Source organism: Rhinatrema bivittatum, chromosome 2 (genome assembly GCF_901001135.1).
Source record: "Rhinatrema bivittatum chromosome 2, aRhiBiv1.1, whole genome shotgun sequence".
Lineage (NCBI taxonomy): Eukaryota > Metazoa > Chordata > Amphibia > Gymnophiona > Rhinatrematidae > Rhinatrema > Rhinatrema bivittatum.
This window is the reverse complement of record NC_042616.1, coordinates 717,347,755-717,373,749: the sequence shown is the minus strand read 5'-3', so window position 1 is coordinate 717,373,749 and position 25,995 is coordinate 717,347,755. Positions and strand designations below refer to the sequence as shown.

Genomic DNA, 25,995 nt, shown 5'->3' with positions numbered 1-25,995 from the left:
CCAATCACTCCACTGGCTTCCAATTAAATTTAGAATTCAATACAAAATCCTGACTATAAGTTATTCACTTATATACAGTGCTTCATCCACCTGGTTATGTTCCACTCTTCGCATTTATAAACTGGCAAGACATCTAAGATCTCTGTCAAAAACCTTCTAGATATTCCATCAATTCATCTAGCTAGACTAGATATCACTAGAAAAAGAGCATTTTCAGTCGTTGGTCCATCCCTTTGGAATTCACTACCCAACTTTCTTCGCCAAATATCCAATAGACTTCAATTTAAGAAAACTTTAAAAACATATCTATTCCAAACTGCATTTAAAATTCCAATAACAGAACATTCATAACTCCCTCGATGTCTCAGTCGTTTCACTGACCCCTTTTTGCCTGTTTTTCCCTTTCTCCCCCCTCCCCGCTTTTTTATTTTCCTTTCCTTCTCTCCCTAGTATTGTAATATCCTCTGCGGCTTTTCTTATGGCACTTGATTCCTTTAAAGTTTTATATTATGTTTTTACTTTTCAAATTTTGTTTATTTTAAATGCTAGTTTTTTGTAATTTTTACTTTCTCTTATTTTATTACTATTAATTTGTTTTTATTTTTACCATTGTAAACTGTTTTGATTAAATTATATTTGTAAAAGCAGTATATAAACAATTTAAAATAAATAAAATAAACTAGGTCAAGGCAGGAAAAATCTTGGTGAATAGGGGTGGTAGAGCAGAGATGGAGATCAAATGAGGAAGTTAAGACAAGGACTTTTTAGGTATAACAGTCAAAGGGGTATTCAGCATGGAGGTTAAAGTCCCCAAGAATAAGAGAAGATTTGTTCAAGGAAGAAAGAAAGCCAGGAATCAAAGTCAGTGAGAAAGTAGTAAGGGGATTTTATCAGGGAGCAACCCAGAAAAGAAGTGGGATGAACAGGGCCTCAAAGGAAAAGAAGGAAGTGGGATTGAGGTGGAAGAAAGTGTTGAAACCTACAGAAGGGGGAGAGCAGCAGTCCAACACCACCACCAAAGGCTACTGTGCAAGGAATATGGGAGAAAAGATAACCTTCATGACAGAGAGCAGCAATTGAAGCAGAGTCCTCTGGGGAAAGCCAGGTCTCAGTCAAGGAGAGAAGAAGAGAATAAGCGATAAAAAGGTCATCAACATAGGCAAGCTTGTTGCAAATAAAACATGCATTTCACATGGAATATGAGAAAATAAGAAAGAGGGAGGAAGAGAATAGGGATAGATAGGAGGGTAATTTTTTGATAAGCACAGATGGGTTGAAAGTTGTCTTGGAGGACCAGGAATGGCATTGATAACCCTAGCTAAAAGAGGAGCAGCAGAAGAACTCAGAGAAAAGAAATGGGGAGACAATAAGGGCGATGAGGATGAGATGCTGTCAGGGAGAGTAGAGATGGCTAGATCAGAGGAAGAAAACTTTGAAGCTCAAGAACAGTAGCCTGGGCAGAAAACAGGATGACAGGGAGGTAAACAATGTACAGAATGAAGACAATAGACAAAGTTAGTAGTGGTTTGCAGCCATGGTTAAGATTAGAGAGGATTAGCATCAGTAAGCAAAGATTTAGTGGAGTCACCGGAAATTTAAAAAAAAAAAATCCATGGTCCTCAGATAATGTTATGACATGAACCTCTTGGCCAACTGATGGAATTCCAATAGGGTTGGCATATCCTCTGAGGCAGCTGGAGATGTAAGCAGATGTACTGCTATCTCCCCAATACTTGGCTGGCAGCTTGAGGAGCACCGGGTAGGGATCATCTCAGGCCCAAGATGGGTTTTGATGACTTTAGAAGACTAGCACCAAGGCAGAAGATAGAAGTGTGCAGATATACTGCAAACTCCCCATTACACTGGGAGGTACAAACAAATGGGGTTTGTACGAGAAAGTGCTAACCTGTACTTACATTGTGCGCGCACATTTTTGGTACACAGAACTCCTTACTGCATTAGCAGTAACATTTGCGCTAAAAAATGTGCAAAGAACTGCAGGTTAAACTACACTTTGCTGAGCACACCTTATTACATCAGCTTCTAGAACAGATTAGGGAAGCCTTGATTTATTCTTTTACTATCAAAAGTAATAATAAAGATAAAGAATAGAAAAGGATAGAAAAGGGCAAAGAGGAAAAGGGCAAAGAGAAAAAGAGGTTAACTTTTAAATAGGCATGCGGGTGTACACATACTTGTGTTTGCTGGAAAACACCAATAAACACGTCCATTTTCTCACATGCGAGCATGTTATAAAATCAGCTGTGTGTACATGTATGCACAATTTTCTATGGACGTGCCCATGTGTGCATGAATACCAGCTTTACCATTTAAGTGGGAGGGATTTTAAAAACACACGGGACGCAATAGCTCTTTATCCAGTTTGCTCCCAGTTCACGGATCATATTTCCTTCAAACCTCCTGTTGCGATCCCGGGCCGTCCCCGGGATCGCCACTCACCTCGACACGGTCCCCCTCCGGTCCCGTCGCGAGTCCGGGCTCCCCCGAGCCGCGGTCGGGCCGTGCAGGCCCCGAGAACGGCGCCCCCGAGCTGCCGGCGTTCTCCGCGGCTAGGCCCCGCCCCCTAGCCGCGCGCGCGGCAGGCCCCAGATCTTAAAGGGGCCAGCACGGGAAAATGCAGCTCTGCCTCTGGATGACGTCAGACGCTCTCAGGGTATTTAAACCCTGCACCGAGACCTTCTCCTTGCCTTGCAACGAGGTTCCCAGGTTTCCTGTCTTCAGTTGCTGCATCCTGTGTTCTCCTGGTCTTCCTGATTCCTAATCCGGATTGGCTTACGGTGTTCCCTGGCTCCTGACTCTGGACTGGCTTACGACGATTCTCTGGCTTCTGACCCCGGCTTGGCTCACGGCGATCCCCTGGCTTCTGACTCTGGACTGGCAAGCGGCGACTCTCTGGCACTTGACTCCGGACTGGTGAGCAACGACCCTCTGGCACTCGACCTTGGATCCCGTCTGACTCTGCCCCCGCGGGCTCTCCTAAGTCCCAGCGGCCGGGTCCCTACAGGCTCCTCCTGGGGGGACTTCGGCTTCCAGGGTGAATCTCCTAAGTCCCAGCGGCCGAACTCCTACGAGCTCCCCTCGGGGGAGGCTCGGCTTCCAGGGCGAAGACTTCCTCACCACTGTGTCAGCTCCATCCGTTCCCTTCTTCCTTGCCTAAGCCCTTGGTCGCAAAGGGCTTCCCAGGGTCTTCCTCGGGCCAGCCACATCTCCGTCCTTACCGCCTCCCGGTCGGGGCCACTGCTGCTACCTTGCAGCAGTTCACCTTTCGGTTCCGACCGGCTCAAGGGTGCACGAATCCAACACCTCCTCCCCCCGTTATTGAGCCTCCCTTTTACCCTGACCCACCTAGTTGTTTATATTTTAATACTTACACATCGTCCAGAGCAGAATTAAATTTACGTGGTAGGGGACCCCGATGCGCACTTTTCACATAAATACTTAGGTGCACATTTCACAGTAACTTCCCAGAACGCTCATGTACTGCCCGTGCTCTGTCCAGATGATGCCTTCACCCTGCCCTTTTTAAAAACTTTTTTTTAGTTGTCTGCATACCGGGAGATATGCGCATACTCACGAGCTTTTTAAAATCTGCGCGATGCATGCCAGCCCGAGACAAGTGTATCCCCCAGCTTTGGCGTGTATAGGGTTTTTGAAAATCAACCTTTATAACCTTGAATTCTTTATCTTTAAAGAACTATTGGACTTCAATAGAAAAGTCAATCAAGAAAAAAAAATTGACTTGAGAATAATAGCCTTGATAGAATTGAGAATATGGAATAAGTGGTAGTCAAAAGATTTAGGGGCTGGATGGTGCACCAAAGGACTGGGGAGTTGACAAACAGAATAGCCTATATTTTAACTAGCAGTAACATTTCTTCCAGGATTGTCTATTGTGCAGGCAAAACTGTGATTGTACAGAAAGGAAAATGTTAACATAATACTAACATAAAAGTTTTGTTGCTTTCCAAAGATGACAAATTTAAAGGAAACAAAACTCCAACTACATAGTTTTGGCTCATTTCAAGCAAACCTTAATCTTACTCAACCTTTCTGTATATCTTTTCTAGTAATTGGCTATTTACTTTCATTAAAAAATGCTTTACTTTTGTCAGTAAAGTCAGTGTGTATAGAATTTATCATCATAGCATTTTTCTATGGTATTGAAATATGTCTACAATACTGCAATTTAGCATCCTTGAAGAAAGAAGGAAGACACTGTACATTTCTCTTAAATAATCAATAATATAAACATTTACCTCAATAATATTATTTAACTACTGCAATCTACTAGACTATATCATTATTTAGTGAATACCTTACACTAGACTTATAACTTCAACAATTCCATATGTAGCATGCTTTGAACTCCCTAGTTGGAAAGGCATGCCATAAATGAACGATACTGAAATACACACCTAGAGGTCTATGTACTTATGGGCATTACAATTAACATAGGATGCACTTTGCCTACAATGTGCAATGTGCATTTGCATACTCATTAAAGTCCAGTAAAGTGCCAGTGTTAAAATAGGCAGGTACTTGCATTACCCATAGCTTAGTATATAGATCCCAAAACTTATCACATGTCCAAGGACTACAGTGGACCTTTAAATTACAAGACTTAAAATATTCCTTTAAAATATTAAAAATGATAAAACAATTAAATGTATTTAAAAGTTCACTATAAAATATCTTACCTTTTGACCCATGATTACAGGCAGTAACTGATCCAGCAGATTGAATTCAGCCATAGTGATTGTAACAGTGCATTTAAGAATGGTGATACATGTCAGTCGAGTGGGAATAAATTCCTCCAGTGATGCCACTTCTTCTGAACTAGGCAACATCTTGGTTTCCTCCTCAAAAGCTAAATAAGAAATTACACAATTGATGGTGTATATTTACATGATATCGCAAAATATTTCAGTTCTTCTGTTTTCTGTGAAAAAAAACTGTTTCACCAAATATTCCTAATGATAATATTCAAAAGGGATCAAGATAGGTAAAATAGTTATCAGGCTATTTATATGTACCTCTATATGAGGTGTTTGATATTTTTCTTCAAACCAGGCCACTTTTCTCTCTGAAGAACAGTAACCCTTCCAGGGATACACAGTGGTATTTAAGATTAGAACGATGGAGGTCAATACTCAAAGGCTTTAGCCAGATAAAGGTTAAAATTTAGAAAGTTTTCTGCATTTCTCTAGCTAAACTTTGTCTGGGTAAATCATTACCCACAGAAAATTTAGCAGTTTAAAAAGAGGCTTGAAGGAGGCATTCCAGTGGTGTGGTTCCATTTTTTTTTTTATTTATTAATTACAATATACAGGAAATTTTCCAAATTACAATACATCTTTTAGTCTATTCCACAGAAAAATTACATAAACAAAAAATAAAGAATAAACAACTATTTTTTATTTCAATCTCCTATATCCATGTTAAACTTTAAGTGGAAATGGGGAGATCCAAGATTTATTAGAACAAAACTATTCCAAGGGAAAAGGAAAAAAGAAAATAAAGGAGGAATAATCTACTGTATAAATGCCCGATCAAGCTAAGGGTCACTTCTCTCAATCTTATGATTATCCAAAATGAAACATAACTATGATGATTCAAAGAAAATATAACAAGTGTTATTTAAATTCAACACATATTTACATGGGTATCTTATTGTTATTCTAGCTCCCAGCAGTCTAGCCTCCTGACATTTCTAACATTTTTTTCTACAAATTTGTGTTTGTATAGTAATATCAGGGTAGACCCAAATCTTTTGTTCCAAGAATAATCTCTCTCTATTTCGGAGGAAATGTTTTAGATTGGAATCTCTATCTGCTGAAAAAACAAAAGCTATCAAGAATGTTCCGCGAAAGTCCACTTGCTCATCCATTGATGTCTCAAGGAATGCAATAAGATCTGTGCCTATATTTGGAGGCAAGTTAGCCGGAGCTATCTGATCTTCATTTATTTTCGATACAAAGTAAATATTTGATATTGGAGGCATAGCTTCTGCTGATACTTGAAGAATCTCAATCATATATATTTTAAATTGGTCTCTCAAAGAAACTAATCTCACATGAGGAAAGTTTAATACTCAGATTCAAATATCTCAGAGTATTCTCCATATTTTCCTTTTTTTTTTTTTTTTTTAGGTAACTAATTCACTTTGTAGTAGTTTTGTTTGAACTTCTTCTATTGCTGTAACGTTTGGGTCCAAATCCTTAATCTTTGAGACATGTTGATTTAAGACAAGTTCTATCTCTTGAATACTTCTCTGTGAATTTGTTAATGCCAAAGTCAAAGAGGAAATCGATTTTTCCAAAAGCACTAATGCGTTCCACACAGTCTCTAAAGTTATTTCCTGAGGTTTAATCAGTTTCAAATTGAGGTTTGTGTTTACCCCGCTTCCATGACAAACCTCTGAAATCCTTGTGGTTTCATTTGTCGAGTACTCTCCCCTCGTTTGGATGGTAACTACAGCGTTCGGGCCTGGTTTGGCCTGCTTGTCCATGGCGGCCTTCACTTCCTTCGACTGATCTTCCAGGGCCATTGCGCTTTCATCAGCACACGCAGCAAATAATCTGGATCCAGCCACTGCTGCTGGTTCCTCTTCGGTCGCTATCTGCCATGGGAGCCAAGCCTGTACCCGGTTAGTGCTGTGGGTCGGGGGGGGAGGGTGTCTCAGGCACCCCGGGGCTTAAAGATGTTTGTGCGTCCAGGAGCGACAAAGTGTGTTCTTCATCCGGCACCCCCACAGACCTCCCTCCCGGGTTGATACGCTAGCCAGAGCGATAGTTAGCTGGGAAGGTATAGATAGGGAAGGTATAGATAGGGCTGGCGCCATGGATTCCAGCCTAATCCTTCCCTTCCTCTTCGTATGAGGCATGAAGGAACGAGGCAAAAAACAAATCTCGAGGAGCCGATCCTGCTGCGACCTCTCCTTACGGCACCATCTTGGATCTGGTGTGGTTCCATTTTAGCTGGTGAGAAATTATATTCATCAGCTCAATGCTACTTGGTTGATAAAATACCTATCTTAAATGTTCCATCGATTATAACCAGGTAATTTTAAATCATCCCCTCTCTTCCATGTGTAATTCACTCCTGTAGTTTGATGGCAAATAAAGGAAAATATTCCAAGCAAAATCTTATGTAGGTGCGTATACACAAACTACAGGAGTGATCGAGAAATTTCACATAGAGGAGAGGGAATGATCTAGTGCAGAGTTAGCCAACTCCAGTCCTCAGGAGCCATAAACAGATATGATTTTCAGGAAATCCATAATGAATATGCATGAGATATATTCACATGCAATGGAAGTAGTACATGCAAATCTATGTCATGTAAATTCATTGGGGTGTCCTGAAAATCAGGTCTGTTTGTGGCTCTTGAGGATTGGAGTTGGTCAACTCTAGTCTTTTGGTTGGAGTACTGGACTAGGAGCTAAACTACCAAGTTAAAACCTTGTTTCTCTCACTGAAACTCACCAGAGTGTGTTGATGGCCTTGTGGTTAAAATACTAGTCTACAGTTCAAATCTTCTTTCTCCTGTTAATATTTAATGTAACCATGAAATTATATATTATTGACTCATCTGATTAACTGTAACTTTGCATCTGCTATTTCCCATCGACACTCTACAACCTTGGGCAAATCATTTCACCCTCCATTGCCTCATATAAAAACTATCAGACCAATGCAATTATCTTAGAGCTAATAAAACATGTGCTGGTTTTTAGTGCACCTTTTTAACGCCAAGATTTATTTTTTATTTATTTATTGCTCCTGATTCAATAAAGCTAATGATATACTAAAGTACCAACAGTTAAAAAAAAACAAGTAAAAACTGTTAAATGTGCGTTCAGCACATGTCAAACGCTAATTTTAACTAGGGAAGATGGTGGAAGCATCCCTGAGAGGCTATCCAGGTAAGTGGCGGCAGCCACTGCTACCACTCACCCAGATAAATGCTGATTTATCCATCTATCTGCAAGCGAGAAACAGCCATAAGATAAATGCCTAAATCGGTACTGATACGGCTATCTGCCAACAGGGACTGGCTATGTAGCGTCATACCATGTCAGATAGCCGTATAAGTACTGACTTATGCAGCTATCTGGTGGCTTCTTCACGATGCCAGATACATGGATAAATCAGTTATTATCCGGGTATGTGAAGGCAGCTGCCAGCACTTACCCAGAGAATTTTTGACTATTTTTTCAACTTTTTTTCTTTTACACTCTTTTTCATAAAGCTAGAAACTTAATTCCAGCTTTAACCAAGGGTTAAGTTTCCAGCACTAAGAGGCGTGCTGGCCAGATGCAGTTTCTCTGTATCAAAGGGTAATGCTTAATGCAAACTGGATTTCTATGCAAGAATGCTAAGCAGTACGCCCTTTTAGAAATGTGCATTTTCTGTGCACAAAATTCTTTGCTGCATCAGCAGTAAGTTTTTGCCTACAGAAGATGTGCATTGAATTGCGCTCGGAAAGGTGCTTTCAGATGAACGCACCTTTTCTGCATTGACCGGTTAGGGCACTAATTTACTAAGCTGCTTTAAGAGCTTTACTGTGCAGTAAAGCAAATCTGCTTACCTGTAAACAGCATTCTCCGTAGACAGTCAGCATGAATTAGCTAAAATGTGTAGGTAACATCATCTGATGGCACCATCAGAGACCCAAATCTCAGAGCTCAGTAAAGAGTTTGCTGAGCAGGCATGGGAATTCCCCAGTGCAAATATTGCCTTGTGAGCCCATCAGTCTCTTCCAGCGTGTAAGATTTAGTGAGAATCAATTCTCTAGGGAAGCAGGTTGATATTAATTATAGGTAATTCATCCTGCTGTCTACAGAGAACACTGTTTACAAGTAAGCAAACTTGCTTTCGCCAGTGACAAGCAAGCATAAATTAGCCATAATGTGTACGGAGTGCCAAGCTGAGGGCTGTACAGCAGAACGATTACTGAAAAACAACTCAGCCCCACCAAGAAAAGAATGGTCAGCAGAACCTCTTGTCCAAAGTTACTTTCTCCTCAAGGCATTCTGCCCAGACAAGTAGTGGGATATAAATGAATAAATATACAGTATATATACAGTACATAATTGTATATATATATATACAATATATATACAATATACAGTATATACCAGTAAACTATACAGCTCGCTAGAAAATTACATGTCATTGGGCAAGTGCCCTTCCCAATCTATTGGGATCAAGTGGCACAAACAGTTAAGACACTTGATGGTGAGACTAAGCCTTCTGTAAGATAATACTCAAGAGCTCGCTTATAGTCCAAAGAGAAAACATCCCACCCTCCTTTGTGTGCATGTGGGCTAATTTGAAATCCAGATACACTTTTGTAATAAACGTGGACTGAGTCCATAGAGCCATCCTATAATGAAAACATTGAAGGCAAATTTGAATATGAAAACAAAGCCTGTAGTTCACTTATTCTCTGGCAAGAGGTGACAGCCATAAAAAAAAACAACGCTTTCCAGGTTAGAAGTTCACAGACTCAAGAGGTTTGAAAGGAAGTTTCCTGTGTTGAGTCAGAGAAACTGACTGTTAGATGATAGAGTGCTTAAAGGGGCACTTAGAGAAGATAAGGCCATCGTGGAAAGATAAAATGATTTCTTTGCTTCTGTGTTTACTGAAGAGGATTGTTGGGGAGATACCTGTTCCAGAGAGGGTTTTCATGGGTAATGATTCAGATGGACTGAACCAAATCACAGTGAACCTAGAAGATGTGGTAGACCTGATTGACAAACTGAAGAATAGTAAATCACCTGGACCGGATGGTGTACACACCCCAGGATTCTAAAGGAACTCAAAAATGAAATTTCAGATTATTAGATAAAATTTGTAAGCTATCGTTAAAATCATCCATTGTATCTGAAGACTAGAGGGTAGCTAATTTCACCCCAATATTTAAAAAGGGCTCCAGGGGTGATCCGAGAAACTACAGACCAGTTTGCTTAACTTTAGTGCCAGGAAAAATAGTGGAAAGTGTTCTAAAGATCAAAATCACAGAACATATAGAAAGACATGATTTAATGGAACAAAATCAGCATGGCTTTACCTAAGGCAAGTCTTGCCTCACAAATCTGCTTCACTTTTTTGAAGGTGATAATAAACATGTAGATAAGTAGTGTATTTGGATTTTCAGAAGGCATTTGACAAAGTTCTTCATGAGAGGCTTCTAAGAAAAGTAAAAAAGTCATGGGTTGGGTGGCGATGTCCTTTCGTGGATTACAAGCTGGCTAAAATATAGGAAACAGTAGGATTAAATGGACAAATTTCTCAGTGGAGGGGGTTGGGCTATGGAGTGCCTCAGGGATCTATACTGGGACCTGTGCTTTTCAATGTATTGATAAATAATCTAGAAAGGAATATGAGTGAGGTAGTCAAATTTGCAGATAATACAAAATTAATCAGAATAGTTAAATCACAAGCAGATTGTGATAAATTGCAGGAGGACCTTGTGAGTCTGTAAAATTGGGCATCCAATTGGCAGATGAAATTTAATATGGATAAGTGCAAGATGATTCATATAGGGAAAAATAACCCATACTATAGTTACAGAATGTTAGGTTCCATATTAGGAACTACCTCCCAGAAAAGAGATCTAAGCGTCATAGTGGATACTATATTGAAATTGTCCGCTCAGTGTGCTGTGGCAGTCAAAAAAGCAAACAATATTAGGAATTATTAAGAAGGGAATGGTGAATAAAACGGAAAATGTCATAATGCCTCTATATAGCTTCATGGTGAGACAGCACCTTGAATACTATGTACAGTTCTGGTCACCACATCTCAAAAAAGATATAGCTGCGATGGAGAAGGTACAGAGAAGGGTGACCAAAATGATAAAAGGGATGGAATAGCTCCACTATGAGGAAAGTCTAAAGAGGTTAGGACTCTTCAGCTTGGAGAAGAGACGGCTGAGGGGAGATAAGATAGAGATCTATAAAATGATGAGTGCCAGATCACCCATGTCCCGCCCAAACCACAACCATGTCCCACCCCTTTTTGGCTTTGTCACTTCTGCATGTACCAGGAGATACATGCGTACACGGGCAGCTTTAAAAATCCACTTGGCGCAAGCCTGCCACACATACTCGCATATCTCCCAGTTTTGGAGAGCACTGGGCTTTTAAAATTCACCTATAAGAAAGGAGATCCTCTGGAAGGGTGGATGTCAATGCTAAGACAGGATTCGTTGAAAGGCGGAGAGGGAGAGAGTGGAGTAATTTTTGAAAAGGGTCTGCATCCCTGATAATTTCTTTTTGTTTGTCCTCTGGGGTCATGTGAATTTTTAAGTGATAAAATGGGGTCATGTTGGCTAAAAGGTATGGAAGCCCTGGACTAGAGCTTACTGCTTTAAATGTATATTTCCAAATTTATGCAGATGATATTCAATTGTTAGTTCCTTATACATCTTCTTGGTCGGAGACACTATCGTTAATCTCCTTATATTTAGCTACTATAAATTCCTGGATGGATCATAATCGATTAAAATTAAATCCTGCTAAAACTACTCTGACTTACTTATCATCTATTACCAATTCAACACTAGGACCACCCCATCAATTACTGTTTAAGGGCATTTCCATCCCAACTGGTATTTCTGCTAGTAGTTTAGAGGTTATAATCAACTCCGATCTTTCAATGCAAAATCACATCTCTAGTGTCACAAGAAAATCTTTTTTCAAATTACAACTACTAAAAAGAATTCGGCCATATTTGTTTTCTCAAGACTTCCGGACAGTATTACAGTCTTTGATATTCTCCGGCTTAGACTATTGTAATGCTTTATTTTTGGGGCTATCAGACTCAGCCATTTTTCCTTTACAATTGATACAAAATTCAGCAGCTCGGATTTTATCCGGAGTTGCCCGTAGAACCCATATTACCCCTATTCTCTTCTCTTTTTCATTGGTTGCCAATTAAATACCGTATTCATTATAAGGTACTGAATATTATACACGCGTTAATTTACAACACAAACTTAACATGGCTTTGTTCAAATTTGCATATTTATAAACCGGCCAGACAGCTTAGGTCTCTTTCAAAAAATTTACTAGACATACTCACTATTAAATTGGCTAGATTAGAACTAACCAGGAAGAGGGCCTTCTCAGTGGCTGGCCCTATTCTTTGGAATGGTCTCCCTGACTCGATTAGTCTCACATCCTCTGTTCCACAATTCAAAAAAATGTTAAAAACGTATCTATTTCAAAAAGCTTATAGCTCATTATCCACTTCATAGCCCTGGTATCATTACTATTTTATTTTGTTGTTCTCCTTACCATCATAAAACAATCCCGTTACCTCTTTACATTTCAATATTTTACTGATTTGATGTATCTTATAGTTTTATTATTTTTTTTAAGTGTTGATGTACGCTGTTAATTTTTTGACTGTTTTTGGCGGCTTAATTTAATTTAATTATGAAAATTTGTGTATGTTTTCTGTAAACCATTTTGATTAATTCTTTGAATTGGAAAGGCGGTATATAAACATTAAACCTAACACATACTCGTACTAATAATGCCTTTGCCCTTACTATGTCACAGGGGCTACCGGTGCCATTGGTCGGACCCTGTCACATGGTAGGAGCAATGGACAGCCGGCGCCATCTTGTGTACTACCATGTGACAGGGGCACCGGTAGCGCCTGTGACATAGTAAGGTCAAAGGCTATCGGCGCCATTTTGAATGCTGGCAGCCGATGGCCAGAGTGCAGGAGATCGCTCCGGACCCCCGCTGGACCTCCAGGGACTTTTGGCAAGTCTTTGGGGGGGGGGGGTTAGGACGAGGGGGTTGTAGTTAATTAAATTTAAAGGGTTGGGATAGGCAATGAGGACAAAAAAAAAATATTGGTTGTAGTTAGTTTTGGGTTTTTTTCATATTCGTTGCATAAGACGCACAGACATTTTCCCCCCACTTTTGGGGGGAAAAAAAGTGTGTCTTATGGAGCGAAAAATACGGTAAATACAAAATGCTGACACTGCCTTTCATGGCTCTAAGAAAAGATGGACCTTTGGTAAAAAGGCTTTCTTTACACTTCCCCCACTACCACTAAGATCCTTACTCAGTACACCCATAACAACTCTATCAACAAAAGAAATCAAAAGAAAACATTTCCTGCCAACATTTTTTTTCAAGAGCAGCAACCACTCTATGGAACTCCCTCTGACAAATGCATAACTATTTCCGATTCAGAAAACACATTAAAGCCTGGCTCATATGCCAAACCATAACTACCTCCATCTTAGAAAGCAGGAAAAGCAGGTAGAACTTTGTTCCAAACATATACAGTTTTAAATTAACTGCAATAAACTGATGAATAACATTTTTTAGTGCCTGAATATGCTGCTACAACCTTCTTCCATACTGAGGTAATATATATATTTATTTAAACCTAGGCATTATATTTATTTTGATTTTTTTTTTTTGGTTGATGTAGGTCTATATGAACATTCAATAATATATTTTTCTATAGGCATAAATGTATTTTCAACTACATGTAAATCATCTTTACTATGTCAGCCTCTACTGTGCACCTTCCTCTAATGCAAACTGCTTTATTGATTTCTGATTATATGAAACCAGCCTTACATGTTGTAACTTGCCTTAGGTACATTTATTTTAAAAAGGCAGGTAATAAATCCAAATAAATAAATATAAAAGGCTGGTTTCTTAATTTCTTAATTATTGATTAGAAACTGTTGGGTCCATCGGTTCCTGATGCCCTCTCTCCGTCCTCCTTACCTCTTTGGCGCCTCCCTCTTCGTCCGCGGGAAGATTGGCTGCCGTGGCGTTCTTCTGCCAAAGTCCTCCGGCGTCCCCGGACCGGATGGACGCTGCAATCCACCATATTTCCTGGAGGCCTAGGGGCGCGTGCACGCGGCCCCAACTGAAGTACCGGCGATGGTGCGAACCTCGGGGGCATCCCCCGAAGATGACATCACCCACGACGGATATAAAAGGTCTTAGAATTTGCTAACACATCGAGTTAGCAAGGGAAAGGGTTACTCCACCTAAGCTACTCTGCCTCCTCGGACTTACTAGGGGTACCTTCTCCTCGGGGGGCCTCGCTCTCTCCTTTGTTTTTCAGGTGACAGTCTGGAACCGGTACTCGCTCCTTGAGGGCCCTCATTCCCAGACTTGCTCCGTATTCTCTTCTGCCTGGAAGTCATCACTGCCAACTACATCAGTAAGTTACCATCGTTCTCTCAGAGCTTTCCCTGGAACCAGGTACTTGCTCCTCGAGGGCCTATACATTCCAGCTCCTGGGCTTCTATGAGACATTGTGTGAGTGTTACCATCTGGTTCAGTACATGAACTCTGCGTAGCCTGCCTACTCACTATATTTCAGTTTCTCTACAGCTCAGCCTCCAGGGATCGCTGTTCCAGTATCTGAGGGACTACAGCCCAGCCGGGAAATCCAGCTCACTACTGCCACCTCTGGTGGTTCAGTATACTGTCTAATAAAAGAACTAATGTGTATCTGTCTCCATACTCTGAGCCTGACCAGGATCTTCCCTCAGGGGTGTGGTCATCTGCCACCGGTCCAAGGATCCACCCACAACTCCCCTAAATAACAGAACAGATTGCTACTTCCAGCAGACTGTTAACTCCGAACTGAACAGATTGCTAACTCCATGGATCCGGCACAACTGAAAGCCTTACAGGCCATACCGGGCCTGGCCCAGCGCATTATGGAGCTGCAAGACGCCTTGGAGAAACTTACTGCAACATTTCATCAGCTACACACACAGAAGATTCAAGGCACAGCCTCCAACCAAGAAGGTCAGTCACAGGAGGTAACTTTAAAGACTGCTGTACCACTGGCGGCTCCAATCCGCTTTTCCAGAGAAATCCAGAAGACCCGGGGCTTTTTGAACCAGTGCTGCATGCACTTTGCCTTACAGCCGTTTCTATTTTCTACAGCTCTCTCCAAGACTACCTACCTCCTTTCATATCTGGATGGTAGGGCCTTGTCTTGGGCATCTACCTTGTGAGAACGTAAGGACTCCATTTTGCAGGACATAGAAGGATTTATGGACTTATTTAAATCCGTTTTCGATGACCCTGCTCGAATGTCTGTAGCCGGTTCTGCTTTAGTGGATTTGAAGCAAGGCAGCAGATTATTGACTGAATTTGCCATCGACTTTAAAGCTCTTGCGGCAGAGCTACGCTGGGACCCCAGATGTCTCAAGACTCTCTTTTGCAGAGGCCTGGATAACCGTTTGAAGGACGAGCTGGCCGCTCGCTAAACACCTGACTCGCTGGACAAATTAATATCCTTGGCTACTCGGATTGATCTACGTCTCCGGGACAAGGTGAAGGAACTCTGGCCTAGGGTGCTACCCGGGCTGAAACAGGCCAGTGCTGTCTCTACACCTCGGATGGTTCCAGTGGTCCCTGCTACTGATACAGATGAACCTATGCAAATTGGTCATGGACACTTGACTTCCAAGGAGAGAAGATTTAGGAAGAAGCGCGGCCTTTGCATGTACTGTGGTCAGCCCGGCCATGATGTCTTTACATGCTCCACTCGTCCGAAAGCACGGACGTGCCAAAGTCCTAAAGGAGGACTATTCTTAGGCCTTACTGCGCCCTCTCTTACGCTCTCTCTCCCAGTCTCCTTGACCTATGGACCAATCATGGTTCACACTCCTGCCCTAGTGGACTCAGGGGCAGGAGGTAACTTCATTCTCAGAAGTCTAGTGGAATATTTGAGGATCCCCCTCATCAAGTTGAAAAACCCACTACGATTATCCTCCATTCATGGAGAGCCATTACCGGGAGACATGTCCTGCAAAACCGAATCAGTTACTCTCCGCACCGGAGCTCTTCATACGGAATCACTCTCTTTCTTTGTACTGGAAAAGGCTGTGCACCCTATCCTTCTGGGGTTACCCTGGTTTGATGGGGCATCTCTGGATCTCTCCCACTGGGGCTCAGAATGTCAAGGGAAATGCCTTAAGGAGATATCGCCTATTATTGGCATGCCTGCGACTCCAGCAGTACCGGGGACTGCCGCTCCAGTACACCCCCTTCGGGGATATCGTCTCCAAAATAGTAGTTGATATTCTTCCTCCACAGGAGCCTTATGACTGTGTCATACGACAGAAGTCCAGGACTGAGTCTCCGAAAAGACAGGTGCACTCTCTCTCAGCATTTGAGAATAAAGCAACATCAGAAGACATTGAAGAAAATCTCCAGAAGGACTTTATCTGACCATCTGAGTCGCCAGCTGGTGCGGACACTTGTTTTCCTGAGATTGAGCACCCAGAACTGCACACAGTGCTCAAGATGTGGTCACACCATAGCTCGATACAGAGACAATATGATATTTTTCATTTTACTCTTCCTTCCTTTTCAGATCAATCTTCACATTCTATTTGTTTTTTGTTTTTTTGACTGCCACCATGCACTGAGCAGAGGATTTCAATGTATTGTCCACAAGGACTCCAAAGTCCTTTTCCTGGGTAATGGCTCCCACATTTTGTTTTTTGTTCATGTAGTTTTGACAGTGTAAAAGAGATCACTTTCAGGTTGAATACTCTTCCTCATTGAATAGGAATATATGTATATCTTTTGCAGTTACAGTCTTCACACAGCTCATCCAGCCTATAGTTACTAATATTTTGTTGTACCTTGGACAAATTATTTTAAAACCTTAAATATGTATTTCCTAGTATAGTATTCAGAATATAAGTACGGTCAACTAAGGAAGGAAGGAAGTTGGGTTATTAAATAGGAAATAAGTTTTGCAGGATCAACTGGCCGAAGATGGAATCCTGTCTACCAGCCTTGTCAAGGCAGTAATGAGATGCAAATGTATGGAGGGAGCTCCATGTGGCAGCTCTGCAGATGTCAGCAAGAGGTACAGAATGGAGGTGTGCCACAGATGTTGCCATTGCTCTTACTGAGTGTGCCTTCATATGTTCTTGGAGAGGAAGTCCTGCTTGGTGATAGTAAAAAGAAATGCAATCTGCTAGCCAGGTGGATAGTGTGTGTTTGCCTACCGGAGCACCCAATTTTGTTTTATCGAAAGAGACAAACAATTGGGTGGACTTTCTATGTGCTGAAGTGCGACCAAGATAGAAGGCAAGAGCGTGTTTACAGTCCAAGGAGTGGAGTGCTCGCTCACCTGGTTGTGAGGTCTTGTAAAAACAGTGGGAAGAATTATAGATTGATTTAAATGAAACTCGGAGACTACTTTTGGCAGGAATTTAGGGTGAGTACAGAGTACTACGTGGTCATGAAGGAACCCGGTATAAGGTGAGTATGTTACTAGTGCGAGTAACTCACTGACTCTGCAAGCAGATGTTATAGCTATTAGAAAGATCATCTTCCAAGTGAGATGGCGAAGCTCGCAGGAATGTAAGGGTTCAAAGGGAGGCTTCATAAGTCATGCTAGAACAACATTAAAGTCCCATATAGGGACTGGAGGGCGTAGTGGAGGTTTAAGTTGTAGCAAACCTCTCATGAAGCGAGCCATCAGTGGTTGGGCTGATATAGTGGTATTGTCGATACCTTTGTGATAAGCAGCAATAGCCCTAATGTGTACTCGAAAGGAGGAAGTTTGTAACCCAGATTCCGAAAGATGCCAGAGGTGGTCCAGAAATTTTACTATGGACAAGGAAAAAGGGTCTATTTCCTTTGTCGTGCACCACGATAAAAATCTTTTCCATTTTGCATGGTACAATCTCCTAGTAGAAGGCTTTCGTGAAGCTACGAGGACTTGGGATACACTGTCAGAAAGGTTTAAAGATTTAACACTTTTTATCCATCGAAACTAGTAAACCGTTAAGATGGCGAAACCGAATGATGGTATATAAAACTCGATAAATAAATAAATAAATAAATATTAATAAATACTTGACGCGGCCAGTGAGGGGCTATGAGAATCATTCTGCCCCTGTCCTGTCTTAACTTCACGAGAGTCTTGCTGATGAGTGGACGTAGAGGGTAAGCATAGAGGATACCTGTTAACCACGAGTGAGTGAAAGCATCTCATGGAGATGTCTTGTGTCTGCGGTGTTGAAAGTAGAAATTGGGCACTTTGTGGTTGTGTGATGACGCAAAGAGGTCTATTTGTGGATGACCCCACAGGTGAAATATGTGGTTTGCTACAGCAGGGTTCAGGGACCATTCGTGGGGATGAAAGGTCCGACTTAGATTGTCCACTAGGACATTGTTCACACCTGCCAGGTAGGTCACTCAGTAGCATAGAATAGGAGAGAGCCCAGGCCCAGATCTGCGCTGTCTCTTGGCATAGTAGATAAGAGCCTGTACCCCCTTGTTTGTTCAGATACCACATTGCTACCTGATTGTCCATTTGAATCAGGATTATTTTGTTTGAGAGACAATCCTGAAAGGCGAGGAGGGCATATCAAATTGCCTTGAGCTCCAGAAAGTTTATCTGATGCTTTGCCTCCGCCTTGGTCCAAATTCCCTGGGTTTGGAGGTTGTGGACATGGGCTCCCCAAACCAGAGTGGATGCATATGTGGTTAATATGATTTGAGATTGCGGAGTTGAAAAGGAAGTCTATTAGTAGACTGGACTCCTGTATCCACCAATCCAGGGAGAGACGGAGTTAGTTGGTGACGTGGACAATGTGAGACATCTTTTGGCTTGACTGGGACCACTGGGATTTTAAAGTCCATTGTGTAACTCTCATGGCCAGGCGAGCCATGGGAGTTAAATGAACTGTGGATGCCATGTGACCCAGTAAGGTCAAGAGATGATGAGCTGATTTTGCTATGATTGATAATGAGCGAGCCCTGCTCTATCGAAGAAAAGCTTTTGCTTGGACAGTATAGAGATCTGCTCCTATGAATGAGAATGTGTGAGATGGAGTCAGATTTGACTTGGGATAGTTGATTAGAAACCCCAATGATTGGCGTAGAATGATTGTGTAAGGGAGTGACTGAAATGCTCCCTTTTAGTCTGAGCCCCGAAAAGCCAAGCATCCAGGTATGGATAGATGTGAACATTGTTTTTTCACAAATGGGCTGCTACAACTGAAAGGCATTTTGTGAATACCCATGGGGCTGATGTGAGCCCGAATGGTAGTACACGGTATTGAAATGGAGTTGACCTATTGTGAATCTGAGGTATTTGCGATGAGGAGGGTATATCGCGATATATGCGTAAGCCTCCTGCAGGTCCAGAAAGCAGAGCCAATCTTTCTTCTGTATCAATGGAAGCATGGTGCCCAAGGTTACCATTCTGAACTCCTGATAGCTTTGGAATCAGGAAGTAAGAAGAGTAGAACCCTTGACCCCAATGCTCTCGAGGTACTGGTTCTACAGCATTTGATTGTAGAAGGGTGAAGAGCTCCGCTTCGAGGAGCGGGGAGTGAATGTTTGGATTTGTGAATGGACAGGCTAACCCGTTTGGTGCTATAGTGAGAAAGTTTAGATGGTATCCTTGGGTTATTACAGTTAGGACTCACTGATTCGTCATTTATTTATTTATTTATTTAAATTTCTTATATACCGGCATTCGCGATGGGAGTCGCATCATGCCGGTTTACAAATAACAAGGTGTGACAACAGAATAAATACTTAATAACTTAAAAAACATTAACATGTGATAGAAGAATAAGGTAGCAGTTACAATAAAACAGGGATAAAATGCAACTTGGAATGTAGAGAAGGCAAAAGAGAGATTAACAATGAGATAACAAAAGAATAACCAAGGTAAATAAAACCTGCCAAATTAAAAAAGAAAGAACATTATTGAGTTGTCAAAGGTTGTTGATTACCTGATGGTGTGCCATAGACTGGAACAAAGGCACAAACGGCCTCCCACTGGAATGGCATGGGAAGGAAGAGATTGGCTGCTGCTCTCTAGGAGAGAGTCAAAACCCCGAAGCTGGACCTGTCTTCGGGGCTGGTTGGGTTTTAGGTGTTCTAACCTGACGAGTCTGACCTCTTTGTGGAGGTTTAGATTGTTGAGAACAAGATTGAGGTGGAAAATACCTTCTCGGTTTATATGTGAACTGTCTAGGATCTCGTCTGAAAGATCTCTTAGTGGTGGATGGATAATCCGCAGGAAGGGTAGACAGCTGACGCTAGGTGTCATGATGGTCTTTTAATTGTGCAACTGTTTCTTCGATTTTAGTGCCAAATAAGTTGTCACCAGTACACGGAAGGTCCGCTAGTCAGTCTTGACCCTCTTGTCGTAAGTCAGAGGACTTAAGCCATGCCCAACATCAGGCACTTATACCTGCTGTGGAAACCCTGGAGGCAGTATCAAAGATATCATACACCGCTCTTATTTCATGCTTGCCAGCATCTAGACCTTTGAGGAGTATGTTGAGTCCTTCCTGGTATTCGTCAAGTAGAGATTCGGAATACTCCTGTACCCTCTTCCAGAGGTTTCTGGAGTATTGAGTCATATATAATTCATATGCTGCAATGCGTGTTATGAGCACTGATCCATGGACAACTCTCCGTCTGAAGGCGTCTAAATGATTTCTGTTCTTTACCTGAAGGTACTGAAGAATGAGATCTGGATCTTTTAGATTTCTTTTGAGCCAATTCCACAACTACAGACTGGTGGTGCAGTTGTGTTTTTTGGAATTTGAAAGCTGATTGCACTAGATAAATGGCATCAGCTTTCCTGTTTACTGTAGGAACTGAGCCAGGATGTTCCCAGTTACGGTGTAGCAAATCCAGCAGTACTTCATGAACTGGAACTGCCATGACCTCCTTAGGTGCATCTACAAATTGCAGCACGTCAAGCATTTTTTGCCTGGCATTCTCTTCTGTTTGCAAATTAAAGGGTATTGTCTCAGACATTTCCTTTATAAAGTTTGCAAATGTCAAGTCCTCAGGTGGGGAGCGTTGACTTCATCTGGGGGTGAAGGCTCTGAGGGAAGTCCTTCTGAATCATCAGAGTCTGTAGAATCATCCCCCCAGGGATTATAAGATTGGTCACCAGCACCTCTAGGACTTTCAGGTTGATGTATAGGACCAAATCCAGCCAGATCTAGAGGTGGCACCAATGGAAATCGAGGTGACATCGATGGGGGCACAGAGGATGGTGATACATCAATGGAATCAGTGTTTTCGAAGGATGATGAGGCGGTTAAGGAAGCCGATGGTCCTGGCGTTGGTTCAGGTATCAGCAGATTCGGTTCCTCATCTGAGGACAATGGAATTGGCTTCGGAGTCGGTGGCTTTGTATGAGCCGGTGACATGGCTGGAAACAGTGTCTATGGCAGAGCACCGATTAACGAGTCCAGTCTAACCAGAAGTGGAGGCAGCATTCTAGGCATCGGTATGGGGCATCAGTATGGGGGCCGGTGCCAGTGGAGACTGGAAGGATTGTAAAGCTTGAAGCACCGCCTCTTGGACAATCCTGTCCAATTCCACCCAAGAAGCTGGCATGGGAGGCACAGCAATCGGGGGTGGAGGCTCAGAACGCGCAACCAGAGGTTCCACCTGTGATAGTGAAGTTCCGGATCCCGGAACCAAAACCGGTGAGGAATGCCTCGGTGTCCCGAGTCCAGATGGGGATGGGGCCTCGTCTCCTCGGGACTTCTTGGCTGGTGGCTCCGTCGATGTTGATGGCCTTCCAGTTCCGACATCGGAGGAAACACTTCATCGATGGCGAAGTCTATGCTTCTCTCGATGGTCGGTCCACTCTTTTTTCTGGCATCGAGGAAGAAGATGTTAATGCTTTGGACAGGGAAGAGGAAGGTGAAGTGACATCACTGGTAGGTTTTTGCCATTTAGGTTTTGGTGGCAACGGAATCTTTGAAGACGGAGGATTCTGACGATGCCGGTTTCGCTGAAGTCGATAGAGATACTTTAAAAAGGAGTTCCATCTTCTTCAAGCGGGCCCTGCGGCCTTTTGGAGTCATTTGTGAACAGCTAGTACACTGTTGCACGTCATGAACAGGTCCAAGGCACAAAACACACACGTCATGTGGGTCTGTGATGGACATGGTTTTGGGCACTCGGGGCACCCGGTAGCCATGATTTTAGAAAAAGAAAAGGGTGCGTGGTCGGAGATCGTTGGGTACAGTTGAAGAAAACATGACGGGAACTCACCGGAAAACAACAGGAAAAACTTACCGGCGTTGATGAAGGTCAGTGGTCGATGGGGGACCCCAGGATAGGGAGAATATTTTTAAATTTAAAGTTTGAATTCCGTGAGGAAAAAATTAGTGAGGTAAACTCAGAGCTCCAGAATCCGCGAGGCTACTGCCTCACGGAAAAAGAGAGACTAAAGGGGGCCCCCTGCTGGATGCAGGGGCATGCTCAGTGGTGCCAGTCAACGTTCTAGAAACTTTGACAAAAGCGTTCCATGATTGGGCTCCATCCTGATGTCACCCACATGAGAGGACTACCATCCTGCTTGTCCTGTGAGAAAGGCCGGTTACGCACGTAACCCTTTTAAAATCCGGCACTATATTTTCTTCAAACTTTGTTATGCCGGTCACAGACAGCTGCGACCGCGTATACTTACTTCCTGCATCGCTCTCCTGGCCTCCCTGGGTCTGCTCGCGGCTCGGGCCAACTTCCACCGCCGCGTTCCTCAGGACACCTCGTGGTGGATTGGACACTGATGCCGCCGCCCACGTCTACTTAGGGCCTTCCTAGGCGCGCGCGCACGCACCACCAGGCCCTCCTTGGAAGCCTCTTCGGCGGGAACCTCGGGGGTATCCCTGGTTAATGATGTCATCGGATCTTTGTATTTAAGCTCCACCTTTGCCCTCAGCCAGCCAACTTGGCAACAAGTTCCGTACGTTACATGACTACTGCCTTCATTTATTTTAATTTTATTTATTTAAGTTTTTTTATATACCAACATTCAAGACAGTAGTCCCATCATGCTGGTTCACAAGAAACAGGGGTGCAATAAACTTTACAATTTGAACAATGGTGCAGAAAAGCAGTTACATGTAACAGGGAATCAATAACTAGGAGTAAGAAGGAAAATGAAGATCAAATAATTATATATATATATATATATAATAACATTATAAGAGGTGGCTATTAATGCTATTACTAGCGAAGAATGTTGATTGGAGGAGGTTAAGTAATGTTGGAGTTAGGAAAGGCCTGCGTGAACAGCCACGTCTTGAGTCTTTTCTTGAATGTTGAGATGCTGGGTTCCATTCTAAGATCCGGGGGAATGGCGTTCCATAAAGTTGGACCAGCTGTGGAGAAGGCCCGATCTCTAAGCGTGATGTGTCTGGTAGTTTTGGCTGGAGGTACTTGAAGAGATCCTTTGTAAGCATCTCTTGTCGGTCTTGTTGAGTAGTGTAATCGGAGGGGGATATGGAGATCGATTGGGGCTAATTGATGGATGTTTTTGAAAATTTCATGTTCCTGTGACTACGCTATTGGGCTGGACATGGACCCTGTCTGGTACCCGCTCTTCGGGGGCCAGTGTGTGAATTGAGGACTCGCTCTCCTAGCCTATCCCGCTCCTTGGGCTGGCTCCACACCTCCTGGGTCCTGCCCTGCAAGGCCTCCCGTTCCTCGGGACCATCCCTGGAACCCCTCTACATCAGTGAGTCCTACAACAGGGCTTCCCCACTCCTCAGGGTTGTCCCTGCACAAGACTACCTGCGCCACCCCGCTCCTCAGGGCCGCGCCTACCTGTATCTCAAGTGACTGCCAGAACTGCCCCACTCCTCAGGGTCGAGTCTACATACTGTATCAAGACTGCCAGCACTACTCTGCTCTTCGGGGCTGTGCATACATCACCAGTAGAGGCTTGGCTCAGGCTTCCCCGTTCAGTGGGTTGGCCTACGGCAATGCATCATCATCCTCTATGGTGCGCAGCTCCTCCCCTCAGGATTGCCTCTCCAGAGTACCTCCTGCATGGCCAGTCTTGCGCCTCTCCCTTCGGGGTCCCTGCCCAGGTACTGCCTCTAGCCTGCCTCTCTACTGGGTAATTCTCCTGGCTCCTCGGGACCTCTCCATAACCTTCACCCAGAGCTCCCTGCTATGTCTGACCTCGCCTCCCGATGGTGTAGACCTGTGGGGCCCCTCCCCACAGGTGGTAACAACTCGCATCTTGGGCCAAGGGCCCACAAACCCACAAACCATAACAAACTTCTACTTATTCATTTTTTAATCCCCCCTAATAAATTAGATGTGTAAGGTAATCAGAAACTTATAGATTAACTGTCATCAGGGAAACAGAATGCTGGGCCTTGATGTTTCGGTTAGTTCAATTTATTTATATAAAAACATTTATAGCTTGCTGATCCAAAAGGCTTGTTCTCAGTGGGGAATAATCTAATAGATAATACAAACATTATAAAACATACCAGCATAAACAAACAAAATTCAAAAATCTGAGTTTATAATGAGAGAATTAAGTAATGTGGTTAAAAAGTTAACTTGGCTGGCTTTAAAAAAAGATTTGAAAAAAATTCTAGAGGACAGGTCCATTAACATATCATAGCCATATATATATATGGAGATCGCCACCTTCTACCTCTCAGAAGGAACATCAGGGAGGTGATTTTCTGGGGACTTCCAAGTGACCCAGATTGATCACTGTCCAAGACTGGATGCTGGGCTTGAAGGACAATTAGTCTGAATCAGCATGGCACTTCTTATGTTAGCTGACTACTGAAGTAGTAAAGTGGATGCCTCTCAGAAGGGCAACTTTGCAACAAATGTTCTATCAGCATGCATTCTTATAGGAAACAAAAGATGGTACTATAATTCATCTAAGTAGAATTTGTACTTTTTAGGAGAGAAAATATATCTAAGTGTAAATATAAATTGCTACACATTACAAATTTCTGCATAATTTAAAAAAAAGGTACAGAACAAAAAAATACTTACCCGGTTTAAGTTCACTATATGGTTCATATTCATGATCCAGAGCACACACTATCATTTTCATAATCCTGTGTACTGCACTACTGTCGAGCCGAAGATCAATTGGACCTATAACAAGGCGCTTGGTTGACATCTCTTGAATGTTAGCTAACTCTTCACTCTTCACTTCCTGTTGATTTACAGAACCTAAGACAAATATATTGGTTAAATCAGTGCAGAAAATTACCATAATCTTATTGTAAAGATTAAATGTGTGAAGGAGAAGGAAAATGAACTTGTTCACATGAAAGCACCTAATGGCTGGTTCAGTGACTATGTAATTTTAAGACTTCCAGCTCAGTTTAATATTTATATATTTCAAATGCTTACAGGTAACCTAAGGGATGCCACATGCCAGTCTGCCATGTAGATGAAAAACTGGCCTTCATGCAGCCTTTCTGTTCCTGAGCCAGAATAATTTTGGAAGATTATGTTTTTAAATTACAAGCAAATAACATGCTAAAAGGACTACACATGGGCAGGAGGGAACCATATTAAGAAACAAGCTTAATAAATAAATAAGGATCAGGACACAAAAACAAGTTTCAAAAGCAGTCTTTGGTATCATTAGACAATTTTTAACAGAAGGCAGAAAAGTTACGTTAGGCTGTATAATATTCTCTTCAATGTGATACTCCCCCATTTTAATAGTATTTTTTATTTAACAGATGGCATCAAAGTATATACTGTGTCATATATGCATAGGAAGTACACAAATAAATTAAAGATATACAACTATTATATTAAACTTATAATTACCCATATTTCAATCCAAAATTTTCAGACCTTCACTAGGGAAAAATATGATATCAGAAGACATACTCAAATATACCCTTAGAAACAAAACTCAGGATTTATCAGATTTCTCACAATAGTCAATACATGACGACACATTTTCCAGGTTAAACATAACAAAGTTATCAATCAAAAACATGAAGCATAACATATGCACACCAAAATAAATTGGACACTAAAAAAAAAAAAAATCATGACAAATTACTATTATGTAAATTATTTTATCCACTTTTTATCTATTTCCAAAACAAGCAGTGAAAGTGAGGAAAAAGTGACATTCACAAAATGCCACAAGTTTATGCAT

The 25,995-nt window shown here is 42.2% G+C and overlaps 1 protein-coding gene across 1 annotated transcript in view; it reads right to left on the bottom strand.

The window, feature by feature from the left end:
• The window catches only part of VPS13B (vacuolar protein sorting 13 homolog B), a 2,198,633-nt gene that overhangs the window by 1,819,236 nt on the left and 353,402 nt on the right, over positions 1-25,995 (bottom strand). The window contains 2 exon segments of the mRNA XM_029587199.1: positions 4,719-4,888; positions 24,861-25,043. Coding sequence (XP_029443059.1) covers positions 4,719-4,888; positions 24,861-25,043 — 353 coding nt within the window.